General features: G+C 43.2%; 2 protein-coding genes across 4 annotated transcripts in view; one reads left to right on the top strand and one right to left on the bottom strand.

Annotated features, from left to right (window-relative positions):
- SCYL3 (SCY1 like pseudokinase 3) overlaps window positions 1–8165 on the top strand; it is a 16676-nt gene extending 8511 nt beyond the window's left edge. Inside the window, exons 9-14 of the mRNA XM_063165240.1 lie at window positions 1286–1425; window positions 1711–1898; window positions 2910–3081; window positions 4876–5007; window positions 5552–6279; window positions 7431–8165. Coding sequence (XP_063021310.1) covers window positions 1286–1425; window positions 1711–1898; window positions 2910–3081; window positions 4876–5007; window positions 5552–6279; window positions 7431–7493 — 1423 coding nt within the window. The 3' untranslated portion in view covers window positions 7494–8165. The remainder of the gene's footprint in view (window positions 1–1285; window positions 1426–1710; window positions 1899–2909; window positions 3082–4875; window positions 5008–5551; window positions 6280–7430) is intronic.
- FIRRM (FIGNL1 interacting regulator of recombination and mitosis) lies at window positions 3145–25184 on the bottom strand. Of its 3 annotated transcripts, none has more exons than XM_063165237.1 (25): window positions 25074–25184; window positions 24525–24564; window positions 23729–23817; window positions 22385–22489; window positions 21705–21842; window positions 19720–19882; window positions 19309–19393; window positions 18657–18795; window positions 18128–18208; window positions 17730–17794; window positions 16195–16343; window positions 15597–15705; window positions 14904–15090; window positions 14500–14582; window positions 14063–14114; window positions 13699–13788; window positions 12846–13031; window positions 12080–12202; window positions 11103–11198; window positions 10572–10685; window positions 10067–10171; window positions 9738–9818; window positions 8972–9085; window positions 8511–8692; window positions 3145–3169 (listed from the first exon to the last, which is right to left on the bottom strand). In XM_063165237.1, the coding sequence occupies exons 1-25, from the start codon at window positions 25170–25172 to the stop codon at window positions 3160–3162; spliced, it is 2685 nt and encodes an 894-aa protein (XP_063021307.1). In that variant the 5' UTR covers window positions 25173–25184; the 3' UTR covers window positions 3145–3159. The 3 variants fall into 3 exon arrangements, with proteins under 3 accessions (XP_063021307.1, XP_063021309.1, XP_063021308.1); XM_063165238.1 differs by lacking the exon at window positions 3145–3169 and adding an exon at window positions 8005–8129; XM_063165239.1 differs by lacking the exon at window positions 21705–21842.

Raw genomic sequence — 25184 nt, 5'->3', positions numbered from 1 at the left:
GGCCAGAGGCAATTCCTCAGGTGGCAGATTTGGTGGCTTTGGCAGAACCTTGGTCACTCTGTAACACTCTGGGTACTCCAGCCAAAGTAAGAGCTCTGTCAAAGAGGAGACTCTGCACCTCTCCTTTCCCAGTTCCTTGTGACTGGTTTGGTGTTTGGGAGGAGCATTCCCTGCTGGGCTCTGCATCACCCTGATGCTCCCCAGCCTCCAGAGGGATGCAGCTGCCAGTGAGAGGGTTTGCAGTAAGACTTGCTGGGTGAAGTGATCATGTTGGTGCCAGGAGTAAAGCTGTTGCCTGTAATGGATTTCTCAGCTGCAGTAGTGGAACATCTTGCAGTAAATCCCACTGTTGTGGTCCCCAAGAATTTTTCTGTCAGGGAATTTTCTGTGTAATCATGGCATTATCTAGGCCTGAAAAGGGGAGAAGCTGATTTTTTCTTTTTCCACATAAAAGAGCCTTGGTGTTCTCACAGAGCTGTTTTCCTGCCTATTTTATACATCAGTTATTTTTAATTAGTTTGAGGTTTTAAGTGGAGAAGTAAGAGGAGAATGGGGATCCTTAGCAGGAATATTCAGAGTGTTTCTCACTATCTCTGTGTCAGCAGAGTTTACTGAGGGAGGGGATGAACACTTTGCTTCAAGATAGGGGAGTGCTGCCCTTCCATCAGGCAGAGGGGCCTTCCCAGCATGTGCACCCTTCTCTTGGTCTCCTCCAAGCACAGAGAGACAGCAGTAACTGATAATTAATACTTTAAAATGCAAATCTGACAGACAAGAGCAGTTGCACAAAATTAAGCTCTGATAAACCCAATCTGTTGGCCTCATTAGATGGAAGTGGTTTCAAAAGGGAAACTTCCCTTGTGTGGCAGGTAGAACAGCCTTTTGCAAAGCAGCAGCAAAATAAATCCTTGTGATGGACCAGGGTGAGGAGTGAGGGGAGAACTCTCTGCTGCAGGTTTGACTGCAGCTCACAGGGGATGCCAGCAGCTCAGAGCAGTTTGATGCCCAGCAGCTTCCTGTGCCAGCTGGATGTGCTTGTGCCAGCCTGTGACCCGGGTGTGGGGTGTTACAGGATGTGGTTCTGGCTCCTGCTCTGTGCTGTCTCTGCCTCAGGCAGGAGCAGAGGATTCTCTCTGTAGGTCAGAATGCAGAGAGAGGGAGAGGCTGCAGTGGGACACTGACTCTGGATGAGTCAAACACAAAAAGGGGAAAATGATATTAAGGGGAACAGGCATAAATGCATGGAAGGCTGCCTTGGTACTAATTGCTGTCTCCTGGAATGCAGATTCCTGCTGGACAGGGTGGCTGGATTGTCAGAGGAGCTGATTGCATCACGGCTGGTGCCTCTCCTGCTCAATCAGCTCGTGTTTGCAGAACCTGTAGCTGTCAAGAGTTTTCTTCCTCATCTGCTGGGCCCAAAGAAAGGTGACCTTTAAATACTTCCTCATCACAATTACTCCTGGCAAGTTTGCAATGAATTCAGAGCAGTTGTTTCATTGCATCAAGGGAATAGTGGTGTTTCCCTGACAGAACAAATGCTGTAAGAGACAGAACTGGACAGGACAGTTCTCTGTGCTCCCTCCTTTGCACTGCTCTGCTGCTGCTGGGGGAGAGTTAGCAATGATCCTGGTGTCACCACGCAGCAGCTGCTGGCTGAGCTGTCTCTGCTGGGTGAAGCAGCCTTTTCCCATCCTCACCTCTGTTCCCTAGAGCAAAGTGGGGAGAGCCAGCCCAGCTGCCTGCTGTCACCAGCCCTGTTCCAGGCCCACGTCATCCCTGTGCTGCTGAAGCTCTTTGAGGTGCACGAGGAGCACGTGAGGATGGTGCTGCTGTCTCACATCCACGCCTACGCCGAGCTCTTCTCTCGGGAGGAGCTGAAGAACATCATCCTGCCCCAGGTTAGGGACTGCACACCTGGGCTGCTGCACCCTGGAACTGGGTGCTGGATGCTGGAATATGGGGGCAGGATGGTTGGGATGGATGGACACCAGAGATCTCTGCAGCCAGGTTGTGGAATTTGTGGTTTATTGCAAAGGGCCTGGGTGCAGGGCCCTGCTGGGAGCTGCCAAACACAGCTCAGAGCAGGCCCCAGAGAGGGAGAGAGAGGTAAAGAGAGAGAAGGCAAGAGCCTGGTAAAGAGGATGAAAAAGTGAGGAAGAGTAAAAGAGAGAGAAGTTCCCATTAAAATACCATAAATTATCTGTGTTGAATGTTCTAATTCTCACTAACCACTCTAATACAAGATAAAAATCCTACATTATCCATTACATAATCCATTACATTACCATCCTGTGTTACATTTTAAACCCTAAAAACTCCTCTTTGGGCCCCTTCTGCCAAGCTGTAGGGTCTGCTCTGACCCTTGGGCCTGTCTGCAAGCAGAGGGTGTTGTTCCATCAAAAGGGGATCACCTTCAGCTGGCCACACCATTGTTTTCCAGTTGTTCAGTAACTGAGGCATCTCAAAGCTTGCTTTCATTTCAATCTCAGTTATCGTTTCTATATTCTCAAAATCTTTTGCCAGGCAATCATATTTATAAGGCTTTCCTGTTTCATCTTGCCCAACATATGGGACTTCACAGAATCACTGAATGGTTTGGGTTGGAAGGGACTTTGAAGGACCATCTAACCTAACCTAACCTAACCTAACCTAACCTAACCTAACCTAACCTAACCTAACCCCCTGCCATGGGCAGGAACACCTTCCACTAGACCAGGTTGCCCTAGCATCAGCCACCCTACTTAACTGGTAGCACAAAGTGGAATTTTATGCTCTGAAACAACATCCAGTCTCTACTGAGAGCTGCAGGGGATTAGAAATGAGATGTGCTGCAAAAGTAGCACTTGAGGAGGCGAGCAGTGCAAAAGCAGAGTTTGTGCTGTGCTGACATCAGTGTGTTGTTGGTGCAGGTGTTGCTGGGCCTGAGGGACACCAGTGACTCCATCGTGGCCATAACCCTGCACAGCCTGGCTGTCCTTGTCTCCCTGCTTGGGCCTGAAGTGGTTGTGGGTGGAGAAAGAACAAAGATCTTCAAAAGCTCTGCACCAAGTTTCATGAAAACTGCTGATCTCTCCCCAGAAGGTAAAAGATACAGTCACAGTGCTCTTGGGGTGCTGGCCTGTTCTGTCCAAGCAGTGTAGGCAGAATTTCTTGGATTATTCATCTGTTCCTGGTGACAGGTTAATTGAAAAAAAAAAAGCTAATTTGCAGCCAAACTTGGATTTTAAGTTGGGTTATTTGCAGATACAGAATTGATATCAGAAGAAGAGTTATATAAAAGTATTTTAAATATACCAAATATATTGGGAAAAAGTGAAATCTCTTCTTCATTTAAGAATCCCTGTAAGTAAAGCAGATAGTGTGTGTGTGTGTGTGTCTTCTGTGGAAAAAAATGTGTAAGTCCTTCAGAAAGGAAACACAGGCAGTTATTTAATATTCCCTCTGTCCTTTCTGTTTTTAAAACCAGTAAATCTCATGTTCTTCCCCCAATTTCTATTCATAGATTGGAAAAGGAATACCAACTTCCCTATTTTCTCAGCTCTCTGGAGGCTTTTCAGCTAAAGCAAGTGAAGACAGTAGCCCCTGCACCTGCTAGATAACTTGGAACCAAGTGTGCTAAGGGAAAGCTTCTCTGGATATTGAAACTCAGAATTTATAACAAGGGAAAAGTCAGCATCTGTGCAACTTTAGATGTAGAGATACCAAATGAAAGACATGACAGATCAGTTTAAGTGCTTGCTTCCTGTTAATGTGTGTACTGGCAGCTACCACCCTTCATTAAAATCTGTGGATGGCTCACTGCATTAGTTTCTTTAATTATTTATTGTAGTAGACTGTAGTAAATAAACCACTTTGGATCACAGGTTTATTTTTCAGCACATACTTAAAATCAGATCTGATTTAACTATTGATAAACAACAAAAACCCCACTTTTGTCCTCAACAGTGAGTGATGATCTGCAAAAAGCAGCACAAGAGGCTGAGCTTATGATGCTCACTGAGCTGTTTGCTCAGGCCCCTCAGAGGATGTGCCCTTACTGAAGGGCACTGGGCAGGGGGTGGGTTCCCTGTGTTCCTTTCCTGTGGGCCACGTGTGTCTGGTGGCACTGGTGCTGCCCAGCCTAGGCAGGCACAGCTGGCTGGGGACACACATGAGCCCTGTGCAAGGAAGTGCAGCCTGGCCCAAGCTGTGCCATTTGGAAATGGTGGCACAGGCTCCCATCACCAGCACTGACCATACCCTGCAGCTCCCAAAAATGGCCTGCAGCCATGTGCTTGCCAAGCTGGCATCAGTGAGCCAGGGAAATAAATACACCTGCCCTGGGCAGCTCCAAAGCATGGCCTGGGCTGCCCACCACCCACCTCACCTCACCTCACTGCCAGGGCAGCTTGCAGAGTAGAGACTCTCATTTCTCATTCCAGGGAGCTGCTGTGCCCATGCCCAGGCAGGGAAAAGGGTTTGTGTAGCGTCATGAGTTATGCTTGGAATTGCTGTGAGTGAGTGCAGTGCTTTTGTGTAAGGCAGGTACCAGGGGATTTGTGATGCAGTTGGGATTTTGGATCCAGCCAGGTGGCAAACAGCATTTTTAAAGCATCTGCTCTGATCCTAATCAGTTTATTCATTGTGTGTGTCTTGAAAGAACATCTCAGCAAAGCTGACCATGTACAGTTGCCATAACTTTGTACTGACAGGAGCTGCAGGCAGCAGGAACAGAGGAGCATTGTGTTCTCTATGGATCAGGAGGTGCAGCTGTTGGATTGCTGTGCCAGGCCTCAGTGTTGTTCAAAAAGAACATTCCAGTGCTTCAGGCAGTTCAGCTCAGACTGACAGCACACCTTGTGCACTCGTGTCCTTTCTTTTCTTTTATCTTGGCAGGTTCCCCCAGTCATGGTGTGATCAATCAGAGAAACCAAACCTCTCAGGCCCTGAAGAGCAGTCCCAGCTCTGCAAATGCACCTGGCAAAAAGCTTCCTGTGCAACAGGACAATCCCCTGGCTTCACAGACAGGTAAAACCTGCCCTAGTGCTTCCTTTCAGAAATCAAGTGTTCACCAAGGAAGTGTTGCTTGAAAAGATGTGCCTGTTCCCCCATGTGCTCATCTGAAAGTGAACCACAGAAGGCCACAGTGAAGGAGGGGGATTGTGATCCTTAGCATGCTAGGGAATGGCTGTTTGGGAAGCTGACACACACAGACTGAGTGCCTGGACTTGAATTTGTTTTCTTATGGCAGATTCTGTGCTGTGCTTTCACCCTCCCAGCTCAGCAGATACTCTGCATTTACAGAGCAGCTCATTCTGACAGTCAGAGCTGATTCTGTTTCCTTCCATGGCCTTTGCTCAGCCACCTCGTGCTTATCAGCAATCAGGTTGTGTTGCCCCAGGGCTCTGAGGTGAATTCCCTTCCTGCCAGCAGGAAGGTGTCCCTGCTTTCTAATCCAAGAGGAGCTTTCTTTCCAATCAGTTACTGGCTTGTTCCCATGCCAGGTGGTGCCTGTAATGCCAAGAACTGCTGCTCTCTTTAAATGAGTGTGTAACACCTTTGCCTTCCACAGGTGAGCAAGGCACTGAGCCCCCCCTGAATGGAATTCCTGGAAGCATGAATCCCCTGGGGAGCAGCAGGAGCTCTCTGACTACCTCAGAAAAGCCAGCAGAGGAGTGGCCAGACTGGAGCGAGCCAGAGGAGACAGACACTGAGAAAACTGTGAACATCCAGATCCAGCCCCAGGAGCTGCAGGGCAGCACAGGACCTTACTTTGCTGATCAGGATGTGGATGAGAAGCCTTGGGATGACTTTGAACCCAGGAGCCCCAGTCACAAACTGTCCTCAGGATCCTGCCCCACTGTGACACAGGCTGGTGCAGCTGAAAGGCCTCTGCCAGGTACCCAGCAACTGAGCAAAGAATTGAAAAGCCTCAGACTGAGTCCCCCCACAAAGCCTTGCCATGGGAACAGCTGGAGCAATGACAAGTGGGACCATGAGGAACCACTGGGGGAAACTGTGCTGCCAAAAACCTTTCAGGAAAGGCTGAAGTCTTCATCAGAGTCTGGCCTGGGAGAAGAATTCACCATCAAAGTGAAGAGGAAACCTGTGCAAGACCCAGAGCTGGACTGGTTTGCTGACATGATCCCAGACATTAAACCTTCTTCCTCCCTCTTGATTTTACCTGAGGCAAGGACAGAAGCAGTTATTCCCACCCACTCAGGTGGGCTGTCCAGCAGAGAAGGGGCCTCCCAGACTGTGCTGTTCTCATCCAAATTTGCAGCAGCTGATGTGATTGAGGTAAGAGGCTCCAGGTTTAGGTGACTGCAGCCCTGAGAGGCTCCTCAGCACAGAGCAGGCACAGGTACTGCAGTGGGCACTTGGTACAGCAAAGGGAGCTCTGTTAGGAAACAGGGAATGGGCTCCATTTGCACACTACTGCAAGCACTCAGGAGTTTTAGCTGCAGCTTTTACTCTGTGCTGCTGTATCCTGGAATCCTGTGATTTGCTAAGGAGAGTTTGGTCAGGACAGGTAAAACAAGGCTGGGTCCTGGCTGCTGAACAGACATGGTCCCATCCACTGACAGAAGGGGATTTCAGGCACAGAGTGCTCAGGACTGAAGTGTTTTTCCTGACTCTTCTAGCAAAACATTATAGCATTTAAAGTAAGGCCCAGGAAACCTGAACCTCTGGATTAAAGAGTAAAGATTTTTGAGTGTGTTGTTTTCATGAAAGAATAGCTGAAACATTTCTCTGTTTCAGAGATGGGGGAGTCACAAAACTGGAGTTTGTTTAAGCAGATAAATCCCTGTGGCCCAATCAGGGAGACTCCAAAGACCATTGCTGTTTGCCAGGAGGGGAAGGCAGCGTTCCCATTTGAACATGTAACTCCCCTGGGGAACAGCTGTTGACTTGAAGTTGTTTTGCTCATTCAGCCTCAAGAGAGCTGCCCCAGGGACAGCAGGGAGCATGGGGAGAGGAGCCTGGGCTGCAAACTGAGGTTGTTTATGACATTTGAAAGTGGCACAGTGTCCTGTGACTGTCATCACCCCAACCCCATTGTGGGGGGAAGGCAGTGAGATCTGTGTCAGTGGGAAGGGGAAATCAAACTTAGTGTTAGAATACAACCTGAAAACAACTCTTTCCTAGGGGAAAGAAATCATCTAATGTATGGCATCATTTTTTTAATGGGAAGTGGGTTTGATACAAACAGTAAAGAAAAAAAAAAAAGACTCCCTGCTAAATCTGCTTTTGAACTACAGGAGGAATCACCTTAAAGACAAAGTTCTTTAAGAGCATAAGCTGCAAGTACTGACATTTCATTTTTGGGCTTTTGTGGATGCATGCTCTGCCATCCCAAGCCCCACAGGCTCCTGCCTGGCTCCTGGGCTGTGCTAAGCACACGAGTACATTCCACATCCTTTAATCTTGATAATTTTATGTGATTCTAGGCTGAAGCTACAGGCTGGGGTGAAGAAGAGGAGTTGAACTGGGAAGATGATACAAACTGGTAACAGTTCTGAAGGAGACCAAGGTGATAGATGGTGTGTTGGATCCTGTGACAGGAGCTGCCGCTTCCCCAGTCCAGTGGATATTAAAGTACCTCAGCACTGCTTTTGCCACAAGGCAGGCACTTGCTGCACAGCCACAAGATCCTGTGGGGCCTGAGCTCTTGCCAGGGCTGCTCCTTCCAGTCTGTGCCAAAAGCTGCAGGGGTGAGCCTGCACTCCAGCCATATGCCCAGCTGTGGTGCTGCCCCTGCTCCCAGAGACAGGACAGCTATGGTGGTGATGGTGCTGATGTGCTACTGCAGGCCAAGAGTGGTGGGTGGAGGAGATTGATCCACAACTCACCCCTTCCCTGAAAAACTGCTGACAATAAATGAAAGTCACACTGAGTTTCTTGGTTAATGTGCCTTTTTCCTTTGGTTTTCCTGTTTGGTTTCTTTTCCCTTTCCCAGAAAAATAAAGCCCTTAGAAATGGCTCCTTTTAACTTTTCAGCTAAGAGATGATTTTAAGATGATGTACAGTTTATTCAACTTATTTATTTCTGTTTGTATAGTTCTGTCAATGGATGGCTCAAGAGGTGCTGGGAACCATTCAGTGAACAACCAGAAACTGCTTAAGCACCATGTTCTTTCTGCTCTTAACTGTAAAGAACAATAAAGATTATTTTTAAATTATCACCCTAGTGTGGAGTGCCTGCATGTGACAGGAACAAGATCACTGCTACTTTTACAACAGATTCAAACCTCTCAGTGTTCAGAATCCAATGTCATGGAATGTTTATCTGTGCACAGTAGAAGAACAAGCAATGCACAAACCCACAGCTCCCATGTCCAGTAGTGCACTCAAACCCATCAGGCCCTGCAGGAGAGGCTGGCACTGCCCCCCTCAGTCCATCCTGGCACACAAAGCACTGCCCCATGGCACAGCTTTTTCTTCTGCAGCACTCCTGGCACGAAGGCACCTCCTCCCTGCCCCGGGGAGCTGAGCTGGGTCACTGTCCCCAAGGGCTGAGGAGCACCTACCGCACGCTGTCCCTGAGGGTGGCAATGGCCGCGTGCAGAGCCTCCAGCTTCCCTGCAAGCCAGCCTGGGGGGGGCCCTTTCTGGAGCAGCAGCTTCACAGCCTCCACTGCTCCCTCCATGGAGCCTACTGCTGCCTTGTACTGCTCCTCAGAGGGTGGGTGACAGGCTCTCTTGGCCACAGGCTGCAGATTTAAGCAAACATGAAACATCAATTTAATAGTGTGCTCGAGGGATCAGTCTTCATCCAAATGCAAGAAAGCCCTTAGGTGGAGCAGAGCTGCAAGAGTCCCTTGTGCTGTGAGGGTTCTTGCTGCCTGGCAGGCACTACAGACCATTAAAGTATCACACAAAGGGCCAGCAGTGCATGTGACCTTTTTTCTTAGAACATGGAGGGCAGCAAGAGCAGCTCAGCTTTTCAGAGACTCCCCAGAAGTGACAGAAATTATCAGAATCACACGTACCTCTCCTGCTGACTCCAATTCTCCATCCACTTTCAAACCCTGTGTGCTCCAGGTAATCCTTTCTTGCTTCAGGCGTTCTGTTCGTGCTTCTCTTGTCTCCTCCACCTGCCTTGTCTGGGGAGAAAGCCCCAGGAGAGGTAACTAAACCTTCACAGGCACAATTTATAGGCCAGAACAAAAGGGTGAGAGGGAGGGGTTTTAACGTGCAGTTCAAAGAATATTATTTCTCACACACTCTTGTGGATCAGAGACAGAGGTTATCCACAACTGCCAGTTCTGTAAATTACCTGCTTGCCAAAAGCTGCTCAACCAGAGCCCTGTCTCAAGTTGCAGCTGTCCCCCCTTTCCCAACGCCACTGAGAGGATTTCTCCTAATATGCAAAAGGCACTGAGATGTTTCATACATGCTCATTTAGATCTCAGAAACTGATCCAAGAGAAATGGGGAAGGAAATCAAATTATCAAATCCTGTCTTTTTAATAGGCAACTTCTTTCAAAAACAACAGTGCAATTTAGTAAGTATTTTTTGATTAAGGATGATAAATGCTTTGCTTTTTTTGAAAGTATTGGAGGACCAGTGTGCATAGGAAAGGCAGTTGCTAATTCTGCTGATGAAAGCAAGTAGAGAAGTTCAACCATTCAGTTTATTTTAAAGTTACTTAATGGCCATGCAGATAATGCAAGTGTAGATCCATGCTGTGTATTGCTGATAGCACATGTACAGCATCAACTAAGATAGCAGTAAAATGGTTAAAAATACACATACCTTAGCCAGAAAATTAACAACTTTGTTCTTGGCTTCTTCAGAATTAAGGCACCAAGGAACAACATCTTCATGTCTTGTTTCCTGTCAAAAATGTTATTGGTTGTTCAGTACATTCATGCTAACAAGGGAACAAAATAGATGTTTTGTAACCAATCTAAGCAACCAGTGCCCAACCCTTCTTCACTTCCAGCTCCTGAAATCTCTTCCACCTGCACCAGCCCTCAGCACTTTCAGTGTGTAACCCAGATCCAGATTTGAGTCAGGAGAATTGGTGCACAAGAGAAGTTAACAGAACCAAATGCCTGCACCCAAAGCTGTGCTCTGCTCACCTCTGCAAAACGTGTGAATGCCTCCAGTGCGTGCTGGTGAATCAGCCAGCTCTGGTCAGCCAGCAGAGAGGCAAACAGACAGGACAGCTGGGGCACCACCTGCCTCTGCAACAGAACAAACAGCCAGCAGTTCCCAAGAGTTAGCTGAGCATATCTCACCATCATGATTCATTATTGAAGGCTGGCTCTCAGACTGAGGGACAAGTTTGGGAAATGTGAGAGTGCTACTGCCCTGTCTGGCTGAAGAACCTCTGGCAGGGAGGTGACATGCTATTCTCACTTCTTGTTGCCTCTCACCAGTGAGAAAGGACTGGCATTTGAAGCATCTTGCATGCACTCAGCACATCTTGATGAAAAATAAACCTGCTGCAGACTGTTAATCCAAGACAACTGTCCTGGCATTCCTGTATCTATTTAATGAACTTGATCCTTTAACTGTATATTTAAATAAAAGTCTTTTTATCAAAAGACAAGGCAATTTCACTAAGGCCACCATTCCATTTACCTGTGCTTCTTGTGGAATAAACACCTTTCCCATGGAGGAGAGAAAATCCAGCATGGCCAGACGGACATGATCTGGGGGATGCAGCTGGAGCAGGGATGACTGCAGTGCAAACACCTGCAGGACACAAACCCCAGCAGAGCCCATCAGACTGACTGCAGGTGAAACTGAGCAGCTCATCTTTCAATCCAAACACAGGGAGCTCAGAAACCTGAAGGAATTGCTGCACCTCCAATAGAACTGGCCAGGATAAAGCTGCAGGGGGCATTTTAGGAAGAAATGAATATTATCCCTAAAGCACTTCCTTAGATCTCAATTATCTTACACAGGAAAGAGATTCTCAAAAGCATTCCCAATATGCCAGGTGCTTGGTTTGAAGGCCAGGAAAGTAATCAAGGAAGATTATTTCCTTGTTAAGAGAAGGCCCGAGCATGAAATAACTCATTTGAGATTTCAACAAATCACAAAGAACTTGGTTTTCATGTAGTGAATTATTCATAAGGTGGTGTTGGGGGTTTTAGGATTTTTTTTTACCTGGGTCATCAGTTGAGCATCTAATGCTTGGATGAAAACCTCCAAAAGGTGAAGCAATAAACACAGTGTCTTCTGGAGACATGGCTCATCTGAGACCTTGAAGAGAGCACAAGATATGAGTAACATTGCATTTTAGCTCATGGAATAACTGCTTAGGAGAGAATGTCAAATTACAGTAGCTTTCCAAAATTCATAGCCTGATATAAAACATTGCATTGTAAGCAGCAAAGAAAATATTGAAATAATCATATCAGTATTTCAAGGTGGTCATATTTTATGAGGCCATTTTCTTTGATTTTTGTGAAGAACGTTTCTTAACCCTCCTCTCCTTGCACCACTCACTAAAATAAGCACCTAAAGCTTATCTGAACTGTTTCTTTTCACTTTCAGTTGCCAAATATCTTCACAGAATGGCTGAGGTTTGAAAAGACCTCTGAAGGGGCACATTGCTGGCTCTTCACTCACTCTCTCAAACTTTCTTTTTTAATCTGGAGCATGAAAACCCCGACAATCCTTTTTTTCTTTGCTTTATGCAGCTGCAGCCATGAACATGTCCATGGTGACAAGGACACTGCTTGACCATTTTGGGAGGAGGGTGATTGTCCCTGCGTGTCTCCATGTGCTGGGCTGTGATCTAATCAGATCACCCTGAGTTTTGGTGACATTCTGATGAATATTTAAAATACACTGAATTTGTAACTGGTATGAAACAAAATCAGGTATTTCAGGCTTCTCCTTGAGCAAGTCTGAATGTGACACTGAGTAACAGATGGAGTAACAAGGAACCAAATGTGTAATATTCAGGAAATTCAAACTCAAGCTTCCCAGAGCTCATCCTGCCCTACAGAAAAACCAGCTAAGAGCAGCACTGGTACACTACTGAAACAGCCCAATCTAAGTCAAACAAATGAGTAACAACAACCTGAGGAAACAGCACCACAACATCTTTTTACTGCTGGAACAGCAAACTCTCTTACCTGCTTAGCCTGGAGAAAAGACCAGAACTGACTGAGCATTCCCAGGACAGATGTCTGAAGTTCTGCCTCCAGAGTGGCATCAGCAGAACTGCAGGCAGCCAGCAGGGCAGAAAGGGCAGTGTTCTAGGAGGAAAACATGTGTGAGACCAACCAGAACACATTTCATGCAAACCAACCCAAAACCCCAGGCTGGTATGAAACATCTGAAGTGATACAAGGTGGCAAGAAGCCCAATGTGCAGCCTCAGCTGTTCAGAACAGCTAATCCAGCAGGAGAGCAGCCAACAAAGATTGCAGAGCTGGGAGACCATGCATGGCTCCTGTGAGTTTCACACACACTGCAGGTCGTTTGCTGCACTGGCAGTAGAAATTTCATGTGGAAGCCTCTGGTTTCTCATGTTCCCTCATCAAAGAGACCAGTGAGCATCCTTCAGATTTGATGCTGCATAAAACCAGCAGGTTTTAAAACCGAAGAGGAATTGTATGCTAAGGTACAGCATAAATGAGAAATTCTGAAGAAAAACATGTCTGCTCAGCCAGAGAGCAAACACAGAGAATCACAGAACCTCCACTAGCACAGCAGAGCTCCTAAGGTGCTGCTTACTACAAGAAAACATTAAAATGAGAGATCTTGCTTGTGCACATGCCAGCTAGGCATGGCAAAAAGCTGTGCAGCAGACTGACTAAGAGAACTGAGGTGATAACAACAGAATCCTTTGAAAAACGAGAGTTCAGTCATTTTTCCAGAGAGAAGCAAATCTCCTTACCACAGGAGGGAGCCCTCCCAAGGCTCGGCCGCTGTTCAGCCACTGCCGGCACCGCTGGAGCCCTGCCGAGCACAGCTGAGACAACACTTGTGCCCTGAGGTCAGGGCTCAGCGCTCTGAGGGACACGTGCTGCCACACAGCCAAGTTGGGCACCTCTTCAGGAGGAAATTCATGAGCAAATTCCACCTGGAAACAAAAGGCAAGAGAATCTAAACGGACCAGAAAACAATTTGGTAGCCTGAAAGACGAGAAACTAGAATGCGCTGCTGGTTTGCTTCAGATTAATTATGTGAAAAAAAAAAACAACTGTGTAAAGTATTTCAATAAAATCCATCTTTTAATATGAAAAATTTTTAGAAACTGCCACTTGTCACACACAAGACATCAGAATGATTAAGCAACTGATTCTTTCAGCTGCTTGAAGCATTGGCCCTAGTGAGTAGAAGTGGCTTCAGCCCCTCCAGGGTACACAGAGAGGCACTGACAGGACAGGACACTCCTCTTGACACCTGATATCATGAGATGTCACAGATGCAATGACAGGACACAGTTTCAGCCAATCTGGGGAGATGTGCTGTTTTCATACTTTGTTAAAAAAAGACTTTCTTGCTACCCAGCAGGTCTTAAAAAGGTCAATGTGCTTTTCTTGTTTTAAAGAGCACACCTGCACAAAGTGGGACCCGCAATAAATGATAATTTAGTGACCTAATAACTTAGACTAAGTAATAACAAGTGCAGCAAGTGAGCACTCAACATCTTGTCACTTGTCCAGAACTGAAAGGGAATATTTGAACACAGGGCATTGATTCAAATCTCTTCTAGTGACAGCAGCAGATGCTGGTGCTGAACTTGCCTGATGCTCTGGAGCCATCAGGAACAGCATTCTCCTCAGCAGCACAGCCAGGGCAGGCACCTGGCAGCAGTCACTGGGCCAAGCCTTTACCTGCATTGGGGTAAAAGAGAAATGCACCTCGTTACACTGAGGGAAAAATCAAAATCACCACTGAGCAAACAAATTCTGTGCAGGATATTCTGAGAGCTGCTGTGTGGGATCATAGCAGTTACACTGGAAATGAAATAGGCAGGGCATATTGGTTTGTATTTTCACTGTACTACTTCTGCTAATTATTAAGCCAGTTTGCAGAATTCAAATCTCCATTTGAATCTTTGCTGGTAGCACTCAAGAAACTCAAGAAACTTAAAACTGTGGTTCTTACCAAGTGGGCAATCACATTAACGTGGTGAGCACAGAGCTCAGCTGTTCCATACCTGAAACATGAGAGACAGCAGCTTGTGAATCTGTACTTCCTATTCTTCTGCAGATTAAATATCATAAATCTGGTCTGAGAAATTGCAATTTCCTCTAACATATTTAAATTTGATTTGCAGAGACACAATTTACTTGAGACAACCATTTCAAAAATCAGTTATTAAAGAGAGAAGCTGTGTTCCTCTTGCTTGCAAGAACATAAAAATGGCTAAGCCATTTCTAGTCCTAATTTTCAAAATATGTTCTGTATCTGAAAATAATCCAAGTCTGGGACAATTCTGTCTTACAAAAATCTCTCTCAAGCAAACTGCAAATTATGTACAACAACAAGAGAATGAACTGAATCTGTGGGAAACCTGCTTGACTGTACTAGGAGCATGTTACCTGGCAAGGAAGCACCAGGAGTCCATTGCCAGCAGAGATGTGATCATACTGGAACCCAGCACAGCTTCCAGCAGGGCATGCTCCTGAGGAGAAACAGCAAAATTACCACAGCCTGAATACCACAGAAAAGAAAACATTAAACTTTTATAACATTCCCTACTCTGAAAGAGAATAAAAATTGGCAAGACCACTGAGATCCTCATAAACTTTCTTTTCCCTTTTCCCAAAAGTGACATTTGCTGTGTAACTGAATTCCAGCCATGCAACTGCTGATTTCTACAAAACCATCTCTGAGATGGTTCTCTCTGAGCATCTTTTCATTAGAAAGAACCCATTCTTTTTAAGCAGCACCTATGTATCACAACAGCTTGATAAGCAAATTGATAAGCAAAAGCCAATCTTACCAGCTGAGGGAAGTGTGGTGGGAGTGTGGAAGCAATGAAGGAGCACAGGTGGACACAGACATAGTGATAGAGGCTGATGGGAACTGCTGGCTGTCCTGGACTGAGCACCAGTGGCAAACACACAGGGAGAGAAAGCTCCCCACAACACTGCTGGAAACTGAGGAAGAGAGCTGACAACAAAGACAGGCTGCAAGGGGGAAAGGAAAAAAAAAACCCAAAAAACAAAAAAGAGAATAAGAGAACAGTTTAATTACAGATATTGAGTTCCAAATCCTGCGAGCAACATTGGTATTACAAAATCTTTGTCTTCAGCCAGAAAAGATAACAATAACTTCAGTGCTTTTACATCAGATTCATGCTGCTGACTGCCTTCCTCTTTTCCCAATTCAAGTGATTATTAGAGGGTTCAGGCATAAAAGTGTGAGACTTTAACTTAGTTACATTCAGAGCCTTATTCCTACCCTACAAATACATTAAATACCACTCCCTCCCTGAAGAAACAAAGCCATCTCTGTCTCTGTACCCTTCACTCCTGAGGCAATGACCAGATCCTGTTAGTCTTGGCACAAGGATAGAAATCCATAGTGACAATTTTCCAAGTTCAGTTGCAAAGGAAGCTGCAGCAGCTGAGCCCCTTTGTTTGCCTGTTTGACTGCTGTGGTGATAGAACTAAAACAAAAACCTTTTTTGTACCTTTTGCCTGTGTTCCAGAGAGTTTGCACTTCTTCTGGCTGAGAGGACAGCTTGTCCATTATGGTAAGCAGGAGGAGACACTGGGGCAGCTGCTGCTCAGGAGGGAGACCTGTAGAAATTTGGGTTTCAAGTGTGAAAAGTGTGTAAGCTGGCTTGTAAGCAAGTGTAGAGGCAAATTGATGAGCTATCTCAGAATTGGGAGATGTTGGTGAGGGCAGAAATCAAGAAGAGCTTGTTGAAACAAAAAGCTGATATTTTCCCAGGCGTGCTACTTTTCACAGAAAATATTTACTTTATGAAAAAAAGCTGTCTTAAAATCCATCTTTGAAAGTTTGTGGCAAATGTGGATTGAAATTATGCAAAAGAACAGAATTGACAGGATTTCTGCTAATCAGATTAACAGTGCAGTTGCTATGAGTACTTTGGCAAAGATGAATCCAGCCACAACATAAATTATCTGTTATAAAATCCACCCAAATTAGCAGCCCATCAGCTCTGTCACAGCACTTACAGAAAAACCAGAAACAAGCAAGTGAGTACAGAATATTATGGTCCAGAAAGTCAAAATGTCAATGCTGGGATTGCACTTTCAACCCACCTAAACTTTCACTTAACACTTGTTCCATGAAAGGACTGAAGGGAAGGAGCTGGGTGATGAGAGGGTCCAGAGCCACAAGAAAAACCTGGGATATTTCATCTTGATGAACTTCCAAGATTTCTGGAGCATAAAGACTGGGAGGAAATTTGCTGAGGGGAAATGGAAAAAAAAAAAAAGAAGTTAAATATTCTCAGTAGCATTTTTAGGCAAATTCATTATTTCCTTGTTCCTGTGAAATAAAAGACAGAAAAGGCTCCCCATTTTAGAATGTTATAGCTCAAGAGTTATAACTCTGCATCCAGCCTTTAAAATAAGCATCACAATCCAATATTTTACTAAACATTTAAAGAAAACCTTACAAGCTCACAGAAAAACGTGTGTAAAATACATAACATCTCTCAGAAGAAACATATCAGATCACAAAGAGTCAAGTGAAAGGGAAAAGCCAAGAAAACACTTTTATATATGATTTTACAGCCATAAATATCACAGCACTAACTTAACACATGACCCTAAAAGGGTATCACAGCTTCTCTGAAGAGGAAAAAAAACACCTTGAGCAATAAAAGAAAAAAATTACCAATATGAGAATAAAGGAAAAGATAATGAAATAACCTTATAATCTTGCAGCTTATAAAGTGAACTGTAAAACTGCTGCTTTCCTACTCAAAAATCCTGCTCATTATTCCCTGAGTGAATAAAAGTTTACAACCTTCCACTTGGGAAAAACCTACAAGGGGAGGTAAACTTAGAAGAAGAAACTCATAAAAAAAATATCCACCCCATGTTGCAGTGGAACATGCACTGACCTCAGGTGCACACCTCACCACAGAGCCTGGTTTGAATTCCAACAAAGGGCAGAAATCAGCCCTTTCATAAAATAAACAATTATTAGTATAAAGTCTGGGTTCTCTTATGCTTCCCAACCACTGTAGCAACCAAACTTTTTGAAAGAAAAGTGATAAAACTCTTGCAGACATTTATAAGTGTAGCATTACAAGAGTATCTGCTTCCAGGAGAACCAGAGTCCTTCTGTGAGATTCCACAAGATTATTAATACAATAGTAAAGTTATGAAAAATTCCAGGACACTATTTCTGATCCCCTCTTTTTCCAGGACAAATTTTTCCAAACTTTGTCTTAAAGTAGAAACAATCTGTCAAAAGGCACTGCTGACACCTGCATTTAGTTGTAGAGGCTTTTTCCTGCATATCCTACACATAATTTGTTAATAAATCTTGCCTAAATAATTGCTATGAAGTTAATTGTTTGTCATTATGGGACATGCACAGTATTGATCAAGAATAGGGTTTAAGGTAACTATAAAACACTAAACCACCTAATTTATTAAAAATATTTTAGCTTAAACCACCTAATTTATTAAAAATATTTTAGCTTTCAGTACATGAAAAAAGATGGCAACAACTCTGGAATGAGAAGTGCATTTTTACACATCAAAATATTTGTAATTTAAGAATGTAATACTGAAATGATATTAAGATACTATCAATAATCAATTCTTTGTACTTCACATACCTGTAGATCTGAAGAAAAAGCTGATGTAACTGAGAACAGGAATCAGAGAGGCAGGCACGAAATTCCTGCAAAAGCCATCAATATTGAGTGATACTTTTAAAATAAAATCCATTATTAATTACATTAATTACTGCACATCTCCTACCAACTCCTCAGTCCCACTGCATGAAACAACCTGTTCCAGTTTATTTTTCTGGGAAATACCAACAGAAATCCTGCACAGGCTTGTGAGTATTTACAGGTGGAAGAACTAAAGCAGGTTATGCCTGGATGTTAATTATACTGCCCCTATGGGACAGCTGTAAATCACTAAGATGTTATACAGTACAAAATGATTCCATCTGCAGACCAGAGGCTTAAATTTAATACTAACATAGAACTGAAGTATTAAAACCTACCTTGGTGTAGTGTACAAGGGAGTTAGCAAAGAACCTGCACAGTTTCACTGTCCTCTGGAACAGCCTGAAGTCAGTGCCCTCCTGCCCAAAAGAAGCAGTGCTAAAAGTTAATTTAGAGTAATTAATAGAGAGTAAAATAAAAGTTAGCTTGCTAACAGTGTTCAAACCCTATTTCACATTTGATTCTTCACAGACTCTACAGCTAAGGGGGGAAAACTTTAAAAATATTGAGTGTGTATGCTTCAGCACTTTCAGAGCAATATTAAGGATTTGCCTGACCTTGGGATATTGTCAGTTTAGGAAATAAAGAAAAATTCTCACCTAGTATGGTGAAAATTTAGTGTCTCACTAAAACATCCTCAATCTACACAAAGCTGTGGGCCTCATTTTCATGTGGTTTCAAAGGTATTCTGTCATGAAATAAATAAAATCCCAAAAAACCCAAACCAAATTACTCCAAGCAATAATACAGCACAAAGAATTTCCCCTCTTCAAGTTCACTGGCAGCTTTGGGAGCTTTTTAACTCACCTGTACTTCTGACACCTTCATTTGCTCAGCCAGCTGCAAACAGGAGTCAAAAGAAAGAAGAATGTCCTTGCACAGGCCACTGAGGATGTCACTGTGCTTCAGGTGGCACTGCAGCAGGGAGTGATGCTTCAGGCTTTGCCTGAATGACAGGAATATATATAAACAGGTATTTAACTGTCAGAAGTGATCATGCAATGAGTTCTAACAAATCCAAATGAGTAATTATTCCATTTAGCCTTTTATACAGCAGTGATTGGTGCAATATCTGTGAGCACTGAAAGCAGAAACTGAGAGAACAACTCTCTCTCCATGGCCATGACTGAAACCCAGGGCAGAGGCAGGATGGAAGTTTGAAAGAGCAAAATCAAGGTAAAAACATCACCAGAACTGCAGGTCAGACCTCTTCATGTCATCACTCAGACAACAGTGTTGCAAATTTTCTTGTGCATTTAATTCCAGAAAATCAAGTTTCTAGAACTTTTCATACCAATTCCTACCTACTTTCACTGGCAGTGCTCCTAGCTAAATTTCCTTACTAGCTACATCGAATTCTCTCATTTTAATTTTATTAGAACCTCTGAGCACAAAGCAATTGATTCATTCATTATTTAAAACTACACCACAATAAAACCCAAAGAGTTTAGCTACATACTTGATGATGAACTTCCATGTATTGGCATGAAGAGCATGGTCCATATTGGAAATGACAGAGCAGATCTCCAGCACAGTGTGGATTACTAAGGAAATAACAGCAACAGAGTTAAATCAGATTTATGAGTTCACAGCAATCCCAAAAGAATACTGAGAGAATACCAGCACACTGACATATATTAGGAAAATGGCTCAGTGTTTAGGTGCTGCCCCTGTCCTACAAATCTACACAATATTCCTACAGCTTCAGGAGAAAAATGGAAATATTTCAGGTTCAAAATGCTGCTTTCTGAAAAGCTGGTCCAGACAGTAGGAACTGAGAACACTCAGGAACCTGTTTTAAAATTTCAAACATACTCTCCAAAGAAAAAAGGACAGAGTAAGACTAAAAAAGTATCAAATCCATGTATACCTGACACCATATATGTGATGTCATCTTCAGTGGAAGCAGAGTCTATGGAAATCAGATCAACCAGTTCCATCAGCTGTTTCTGAAGGGAGTAAGTTTCCTTGAACATGGATTGGAGGAGGTCAGAAATTAGGTGCAGGTGTCCATAGTACACTGATTCACTGTCCTGAAATGGGGAGGAAGAGGTTTGTAAAACAGCTCAGGACTCACAGCCTGATTTTTCACATGCAGAAAGCATCAAGAGCTTTGCCATACATTTCTCTGGAGAAAAAGAACAAGGCACAGATGTACCTACTTTAACTCAATACACAGCCCCTGAGCACTCAATATAAAATATGTTCACCTGCAGCTTGTGGGAAACTAATGAGGTCTGGCTGGATCAGGCCTCCATATTTTTGAACCAAACAGAACAATGTCAGCAGCAAAGGAAGTAGCATTCCAAAGATTTCCCAACACCTTCATATTAGAATTACCATATAAAGATATGGCACCTGAGTTTGTGTCCTGACATGGAAAACTGATGTAAATGTTCCCATAAGAAAGAAGTATTAAAAATATTAAAATGAAAGGCAACCAGAAGTTAGTGTGTCCCAATCTTGTATTATTTTCAATGCTTGGAGGGAATTACTGTTGCACCTGAAAATCCAGATCAGTCCATATCTGAAACTGATACACAGTGCTCACTGTAACCAACATAAACCTGCTAATCTCAGCTTTCAATCCACTCTGGAACTTGCCATTTGTAGCTCTGTAAATACTGTAGCCACCACTGCACAGATGCCTCAGAGCACTCTGCTCATGAGCAGAATGTTCAGTTAGCACTGATGCAAAGGATGGAAACAGCCCAGTGTGAGCTTCTCACCAGCAGGTCAGATTTGCTGGGCAGACAGATGAAAAATCATCTCTGTACCTGTGCACTCAGTGCAGTCTGAAAACAACGACTAAAATTAAAAGAATAATACTTTAATGTGGTATTCACATTCACTGAACAGAGAGAGATATAATTCTCCCAGGATTTTTCCTGGGAAAGGCATTAAGAACCTCAGACAAGAAGAGAAAACAATTCTTATCTCTACTCACTACTCCTGTTTGGCACATGTAGAATGTGTTATGGAGATTATTTACCCAAAGTGATTTGTTAATTGGACACCAGTGAAAGTTGTTTTGATTCCTTGGCCAATTGGGTCAAAATTGTGTCCTGATTGTTTCAGACAGTCACAGGTTTTCCTTTAGATCTCTTTTGATAACTATATCAAAACTATCATAATTATATTCCTTAGTATAGTCTCTTTAATATGTATATCTCTTTATTTAGTATATTATATTTAGTCTGTTTATTTAGTATATCTCTTTAATATGTAATATAGCATAGTATTAGGATAATATAGTATACCTTAATAAAACAATTGTTCAACCTTCTGAATCATGGAGTCAGAGCACATTATTCCCCACATTGGAGTCACCTTACAACTATACTTCAACAACAGCATGATTTCAAAATAAGATCATCTTCTGAAGTGCTTCCCTGTTGTATTGCACTAAGTAGTTATTAAGTTGTTTGCACTGGCTGTTTGTATCCTATCACCACAAGGGCTTCCATGGACCCCCAAGTGTCAGTGTGGTGGTCTCCCCCTGATTTACACCTCCCATTGCCCCTCCTCACTTGTGTCCCATTGGCTGTAGTCCCTCTCCTCCAGCCCCCTTTCCCAGCCCTTAAAACCCCTTAGAGGCAGCTGGCCTGGCCTCTTTTTTCCCTGTGGGTCCTTTCCATCTGGTGGTTCTCCTGGGAACAAACTGAGGACATTTGTCCCCACGTGGAGAAGAGCTTCTGGTCTTTTCCCTTTGTCCACGTAAGATGCTGTGGGCTGGGGTCCATAGCTAGCTGGACTGGACCCAAAGAGCCACCCAGACATGGATTCTTCCATTCCTACATTCCCAAAAGCCAAGGAGCAGCAGGATTCCTGTGCTGCCTGCCAGCAGAGCCCTACCTTGCAGTGAGTGAAGGTGCTTTTGACCACGCAGAGCAGGGAGGAGGGCAGGGAGCGGATGCTGCGCAGGGACAGCGCCTGCACCGAGCACAGCGAGCGCACGCAGCCCGTCAGCGTCTCCAGCAGCTGCACCAGCGTCTGGGATCAACACTGAACAACATCAACACTCCTGCAATGCCTCCAAAAGCTTCTCTTCTGAGCTGAAATACACCTGGGCTTTATGGCATTTAAAGCTCACTGCTATTTGTATAAATAAGTTTGTTAAAGATGAATGAAGCGCCAGAGCTTTTCTCCGTACCCTTTTCTCCATACCGTACTCTTCATGAAAACTCCTGTTTCTTTCACTATTATTCTGAATTTTAAAATTCAGAATGAAGTGACATATGTATAAATGGCTGCCAGGTTCACTCTTTAAATATGGGGAGTCACATTCCATCTGCAGGAGGGACTTGGAGCAGAATTTGAAATGATTTTTAAAAATTATTATTAGCATCACATGCTAGATGTAATCAAATCATTCACAAAATGTTAACTGAACTTCAAACACAAAGGAAGATTAAATCACATTTTAACCACCAAAAACATCTTAAAACCTTTTTAGTAATTAGTAATTTAGCAGTTTAGGTAAAAGCAAAGAGTGATGTAAACATTATTTTGACAGCTTATGAGATGGGACTTGCCTGGAGCAGATTCCTCACAGTACTGCATAACTCTGTACTCTGGCTGGTCAGTCCTTTGGCCTTGCTGCATAATTCACACATCAAGTTATCAAAGAACTGTAGAGTCTGGGAAAACACAACAAAAAAATGAAACATTTTACTTACAAAGGTACACAAAATAATAAATAATAACATTAAACAATTAATAACAAATAATAACACCATTGTATACCTGCTTGCTGCCTTGGCATGGAGGCACAGAGAGAACTCACAGCAGAAAACACTTTGCAGCATTTCAGTCATAAAGCATGATATAACAAGAAGTAAAAACCATTTTTATGTATATATTATAGACAGAAGACATTTTAGCTGTCTTATATATTATTCATTAATAATATATTTAATTTATACAGATAATGTATAATAAATAATATTATATATTATTTAATATGGTATATTAAATATAATATATTATTCTACCAAAGATTTTTACTTAGTTAAAACCACATAATTTAAAAAAGTATTTTCATTTTGTCTCAGAAAAAATATTTGCTTGTTGAAAATGATTATTAACATTTTGAATACATTAAAAAAATGTCTGTGACATACAGACAACATTTATTTCTACTTTAATTGAGGTTTTTGGATGAGTGTTACTTTTGAGACTGCAAAGACAGTGAGGCACATGCAGGATAAACAGTGATCCTTTTTCAGGATATGCCTATTATGAGACAATTTTCTTGTAATCTTCAAAAACTTGTTACTTGAGATAAAATATGAGAAAGGAAAATCAAGTGCTTTTTACTGGCTTCTTAAAATGGACAAGCTGAGTCTTGAAACTTAGATCAGTAATTTGGTACCTCTTTACTTCACTTAAAATGCAAGCACTGATTTTAACACACCTATGGCACAAAATTCTCCATCATTTATTAAAAAAAGAAAACGTGTGAGGTCAGTATGGTCTAAAAGATTATTCACTATATTAATTCACAAATTTCACAACATTCATTTGTGATATGGGAGTGTTGAGCTCTTCAGTTTACTTGTCCTGAGAAGCTCCCTCACTTAAAAATTCTCCACCTTGGTCATTTTACAAAAAGCCCAATTTTTTCAGAAAGAAATAAAAGCCAAGTTTATTGCTGAATATAGAAAGTAGAACATTGCATATTTGATTTTCTCCCTACTGTAAAGAACAAGAACAATCACAGAAACAATTCAACACAACACTGTGAAAACTCTTAATGAGTAAATTTCAATTTTTGTATCCCATAGATATTTTGCAACCCCAAAGAAGAATCATTGCAATCTAAGCAGGTTCTAACCTGGACTGACAGAAAATTCCACAGTTAACTGAAGCTGTCCTACCTTAGGTAATACTTTTGAGAAAAAACTTTGTTCCACATCTTCAAGGCTGATATGTGGCAAAAACATTTCAGTCAGGATCCTCAAAATACCTGCAAAGAAAAACATTTACAATGTGTAACTCTCAGAAATATACAGCAACCTACCAGAGGAAATAAAGAACTGCAGAAAGCAAAAAACAAAACAGGTACTTGATTTTGAGACGGGCAACAGAACATTTGCCTTATCTGAAATGCATGAAAACACACATACGTGACCTGAAAAATCAAAGAACTGTAATAGCTCCAACATGCACAAACCCATCAGAAAAAGCAGCACACCTGACTAAACTTAGCTGAAGGCTGAGCACGACTGCCAAGCCCGCAGATCCACAATTTGCCACATTCCAAACTGCAAACAGTAGCAAGTTTTATAATGCAACATAATATGCAATGTAACAATTTTAGCAACACTCATAAACAGTTACAAATAAGCCTAATTTTCTTTAAACTATTAGCTTTGTCACCGGGAAGATAACAGCCCAAAAGACAATAAAACACTAGATAAGAAACACTTTTTTTGTGTATTTAAAGATCAGAAGTAGCAGAAAGGAAAAAGCAGCCTTAGATGCAGAGTTTCTATAGGGGCATTTATAAAGCTTATTCAATGTGCAGTTAGTGGAATATACAAGGTCCAGCAGGATTGCTGAAGGCTCCGAAAAGTTGTAGCAGAAGCATTTTAAGCACTGCAGTGATTTTAATTTTAATGCAATTGCAATACAGGGCTCCACAGGAAGAGGCATTTCTTAGCCATTACTTACGAATATGCTCAGTCCAGTCCTCAGACTCTGCATACATTGAGTAAAAACGTTAAAGAAAATCAAACTTATTCTGCTATAAAGGCTAACTTTAAAGCATCTGCAGAAGCCACAGCGACTTCTACTGAAATTGCTGGGGATGCTGCACAACCAACGCAGGCTGACAGCCCGGATCAACAAAGTATTTCCAAAATGTATTAGAGAGTAAGTCTTGAGGGATTGGTTTTGTTGGGTTTTTTTTTTTCGGTTTGGGTTTTTTTAGGGAGTTGGGTTTCTTTTGTTTTTGGGAGGATAGGTGAGAGGTGTGTCGGGGATTACCTACAGTGCTAAATGAACCACACGCGATGTTCTAGACTATAAATTTTTTATTCCAGGGAAAGGCTGTACCCGTCTCCAGCGAAACTGCCGGCACCCAGCCCCTCACAAAGGTCCCACCGCTCTCCCTCACACACATTCTCGAACCGTGGAACTCCGAAGGAAGCAAACACCCCCCAACAAGCACCACTCGTGTGCCTTTCCCACAGCCACCCCGAGCCCTGCTGGGAAGGATATCAGGAGCCGGGGCAGCACGGCGGGCAGCTCCCGGCGGCACAGCTCCCAGTCCCAGCCGTCCAGCTCCCGCAGGAGCTGCTCGGGGTCCGCCTGGGACATGGCGGCGGCCGC

Source organism: Melospiza melodia, chromosome 11, assembly GCF_035770615.1.
Source record: "Melospiza melodia melodia isolate bMelMel2 chromosome 11, bMelMel2.pri, whole genome shotgun sequence".
NCBI classification, from domain to species: Eukaryota; Metazoa; Chordata; class Aves; order Passeriformes; family Passerellidae; genus Melospiza; species Melospiza melodia.
Note: the sequence above shows the minus strand (reverse complement) of the source record. Positions and strands in the feature narration are given on the sequence as shown.